General features: G+C 35.8%; 1 protein-coding gene across 5 annotated transcripts in view; it reads left to right on the top strand.

Annotated features, from left to right (window-relative positions):
• LOC104760706 (leishmanolysin homolog) overlaps positions 922–4,173 on the top strand; it is a 6,963-nt gene continuing 3,711 nt past the window's right edge. For 4 of the 5 annotated variants that reach the window (XM_010483671.1, XM_010483672.1, XM_019240510.1 and 1 more), the window contains exons 1-10: positions 922–1,384; positions 1,552–1,911; positions 1,994–2,134; positions 2,257–2,389; positions 2,493–2,606; positions 2,697–2,845; positions 3,008–3,100; positions 3,192–3,585; positions 3,794–3,920; positions 4,001–4,100. In XM_010483671.1, the coding sequence (XP_010481973.1) occupies positions 1,304–1,384; positions 1,552–1,911; positions 1,994–2,134; positions 2,257–2,389; positions 2,493–2,606; positions 2,697–2,845; positions 3,008–3,100; positions 3,192–3,585; positions 3,794–3,920; positions 4,001–4,100 (1,692 nt within the window). In that variant the 5' untranslated portion in view covers positions 922–1,303. The remainder of the gene's footprint in view (positions 1,385–1,551; positions 1,912–1,993; positions 2,135–2,256; positions 2,390–2,492; positions 2,607–2,696; positions 2,846–3,007; positions 3,101–3,191; positions 3,586–3,793; positions 3,921–4,000; positions 4,101–4,173) is intronic. The other variant, XM_010483674.1, reaches the window with a different exon arrangement.

Raw genomic sequence — 4,173 nt, 5'->3', positions numbered from 1 at the left:
AATGATGCGAATACAATAAAAAACAATATAAAATTGTAATATACATCAAATAAATTAAAATATTATAATATTATAATATAGTTAGTATTCAAAAAAATATATATTGATTTACCAAGCAATTACAATATTTAAAATAATATTATCTCAAAGAAAATATTTTTAAAAAAATATATAACAATAATTGTATTATTATATTATAATTTTTACAAAGAATGTTGAGAGTGCTGTACAGCACGGGATATATATATATACTATAGTTATAATTTTTTTTTTGCATATTCAACTTGACCAAAACATATGTAACACATTTCTTAACATTTCAAGTTTAATATTAAATTACTCTTGTTCTTCATTTAAAATTAAGTCTGTACTATCAATAACTTTTAAAAAATAACATTTAAGCTTATAAGATTTCTTTCATGTATATTAATATACTTTTCTTTTTGTGTCCAAATGTATATATTAATATACTATGTATACCGTTAGATTGTACCTTTTTTATCCGAGTACAGTAGTAATCCATAAAACTTAAGGTTATTTGTTTACGTTTGTGATTTTCTTAACATAGAAACTGATTTTTAAGATAAGGATGATGAGTTGGAGTGAAGACAGCGAATGTCCCCAACAGTTTTATTAGATAATCATGCAACAAATGTATATGTGTATTTTAATACCAAAAAAGAAATAATAATTATACTAAAAATAAGCCAAAAAAAATTAAATTGATACTCCTACTTTTGAAAAACAGTAATAACAATTATACATTATATCCTACCCGTTTGANCGGAAAAAAAAAAAAAAAAAAAAAAAAAAACATTATATCCTACCCTACACGGCTACACCCATTCCTACCCAGTCCATTTGACTCTCTCTCTCTCTCTCTCTCTCTCTCAGCTTTTTTTCTTCTCTCTCTTCCTTTAGTGTCACTTGTTTCATTGTTAGAGAGAGAGATTGTAAAAAAAAAAAAAAATCTGAGATAATTTATTTTGTTATTGAGGTTGCTGGAATCTAGATCACCTGTTTTGAATCAGTCTTACCCAAAAACCCTAACTCTCTCTCCCTTCTCTCTCTCTCTCCATTTTAATTCTTAATTGAATTTTTCAAAGAGCTTGAAGAATAATTGGATTCACTTTTTTCTTTTTTTCAAACCTCGAGCTTGTATTTGCTATTTTTTTTTTTTTTTTTCTGTGTGAGATTTAAAAAAACACTCTGTACAATCGAATGAGATGCACTGTCTTTGATTGGATCGGGGATTTGTTAGAGATTTGATGGAAGTGAAGCTTTATTATTTTCTGGGAATTTCATGGAGGTTGTTGTAGTTCAGTATTGCTCTTTCTGTTCTAGGTTCTATGTTAATCTCCAGTTTCGATTCTTCATTTCCTGGGTAAGTTTCTTTTAAGTTGATTTTTATCGATTTGGTTTTTTTCCTGAAATGTTGAGCTACAAAGTCAGTAGAGCTTAGGTTGTAAATGTTAAACTTTCCCTTTTCAGCAGAATTGCTCCTCTCGTTTGTTTTTTTAGCTTCAAAGTAATTTTTTATGTTTGTTTCAGGTTTTGTTGATTCTATTGTGGTGTGGAGCTGCTGATGGGAAAGCCAGGCATCATCATCATCGAGTGCCTTTGCAAGGTGTGGAAAGTGGAGTTGAGGGAGTGTCTTCTCATTCGTGTATCCATGATCAGATTATAGAGCAGAGGAAGAGACCGGGTAGGAAAGTGTATTCAGTTACTCCTCAGGTTTATCATGAACCAACAAAAAGTGCTGCAAAAGCTCATAATGGGAGAGTATTACTTAGTGTTTCTGAGGAGGAGGAGGAGAAGGATGTGAAACAACCTATTAGGATTTACTTAAATTATGATGCTGTTGGTCACTCACTTGACCGAGATTGCCAAAGAGTTGGTGATATTGTGAAGGTGGGGCTATTCTTGCTAGCTTTTCAGTAGTGTGAAATACAGATAGGGATTTTTTTTACTAAATTGTTTTTACTGAACTCAGTTGGGTGAGCCTCCTTCAAGTACTTTCCCTGCTGTTCCTGCGTGTAATCCTAATGCAAAACCTCCAGTGTCTGGGGATTGCTGGTATAACTGCACTTTAGATGACATATCTGGGGAGGACAAAAAGCATCGCCTACGCAAGGTTTACTTGATCTTTTGATTCTTAGATAAGTGAGTGTTACTAGTCACACAGTTGGACTGATTTAAATATATATATATATATATATATATATATATATATATATATATATATTGCACATGTAGGCTTTAGAGCAGACTGCAGATTGGTTCAGAAGAGCGTTAGCTGTTGAACCTGTGAAAGGAAATTTACGTTTAAGTGGATACTCTGCTTGTGGACAAGATGGTGGTGTGCAGCTTCCTCGTGAATATGTAGAGGGTAATTGCATTACTGTTTTGCTTCTGATTGGCAGTTTCATGTCCATTTAAACTTGTCCTGCTAGGTTTATTTTGGTCTAATCAGTTTCTTTCAAATCAAGCAGAGGGTATTGCGAATACTGATTTAGTCCTATTGGTAACCACAAGACCCACTACTGGTAATACCCTTGCGTGGGCTGTAGCTTGCGAACGTGATCAATGGGGACGTGCAGTTGCTGGTATTTGGCCATTTCCTCCAGTTATGTTTTGAAATCCCTGACATTGCTTTGAGTTTTGAACTAAACCCAAGGGTTGTGGTCTTTTTTCAGGGCATGTCAATGTTGCTCCCCGCCATTTGACTTCAGAATCTGGGACGTTACTTTCAGCAACTCTCATTCATGAGGTTATGCATGTCCTTGGCTTCGATCCACATGCCTTTGCTCATTTTAGAGATGAAAGGAAAAGAAGACGCATTGAGGTATGCGATGAGTTATTAATGTCCGCCTAATCAACAGAAAAAGTTAGCTGTGATTTACATTCCTCGCTTTTTCTTCTTTGTGTTTCGTGCTTCTTCACATGGATGAGAATGAAACTTTCTATACGAGCCACCTTGGAATAAGCCGTTCTTTTCATGTTTAAGGTCACTGAGCAACAAATGGATGAAAAGCTTGGCCGGTTAGTGACACGCGTAGTGCTTCCACGGGTTGTCATGCATTCCCGGCATCACTACGGAGTAAGTTTCAATGCTTTTAATTCTTTTGAAAGGTAATTCCTGTGACCTTAGTTTTATGTCTTTTGTCATAATATTGTCAATATTTCAACAGGCATTTTCTCAAAACTTCTCGGGTCTAGAACTTGAGGATGGAGGCGGACGTGGCACATCGGGTTCCCACTGGGAAAAAAGACTACTTATGAATGAGATAATGACTGGATCAGTGGACACACGATCAGTCGTTTCAAAAATGACTCTAGCGCTATTAGAGGATAGTGGCTGGTATAAGGCTGATTATAGCATGGCAGACCGTCTCGATTGGGGTCGAAACCAGGGGACCCAGTTTGTCACATCTCCATGTAACATGTGGAAAGGTGCTTACCATTGTAACACAACCCAACTATCTGGCTGTACATACAACAGAGAGGCCGAAGGTTACTGCCCAATTCTAAGCTATAATGGAGACTTGCCTCAGTGGGCTCGTTACTTTCCACAGCCTAACAGAGGTACATCCTGTTGACTAACTGGAACATGCTGATACGAAAAATCTTAACCTTCCAGTTTTATTTATACTATATATACTTAGGTTGACACCTGCTTCAACCTGTTGATTTGATTCGCAAAATATAACTTTTTTCTTGTCTTGGTTGTAATGTCCGGTATTTGTTTCTTGTTTGGTAAAGACTAATGAATTTCATACACAACATATTTCAGGCGGTCAGTCTTCCTTAGCAGATTATTGTACATATTTTGTTGCCTATTCAGATGGGTCTTGTACGGATATAAATAGTGCACGTGCGCCTGACAGAATGTTGGGTGAAGTGAGAGGGAGTGAATCCAGGTTATTGCTGGTTGTCTCGCTGAATTTTTGTAAATATCCACATGGAATATTGCTCATGAAAGTGTTTGGCATATGTATAGGTGTATGGCCTCATCTTTAGTGCGTACTGGGTTTGTTCGTGGCTCCATGACACAGGGGAATGGTTGTTATCAGCATAGATGTAGAAATAATTTGTTGGAGGTATGCCTTCTTCATCTTCTTCTTCGTCGTCCAAGGGTTTCATTTTTTTGTTACTTTTGGGCATAAGCTGTTA

This window comes from Camelina sativa, chromosome 18 (assembly GCF_000633955.1).
Source record: "Camelina sativa cultivar DH55 chromosome 18, Cs, whole genome shotgun sequence".
NCBI lineage: Eukaryota > Viridiplantae > Streptophyta > Magnoliopsida > Brassicales > Brassicaceae > Camelina > Camelina sativa.
The sequence above is the reverse complement of the archived record's forward strand: the minus strand, read 5'-3'. Positions and strand labels throughout refer to the sequence as shown.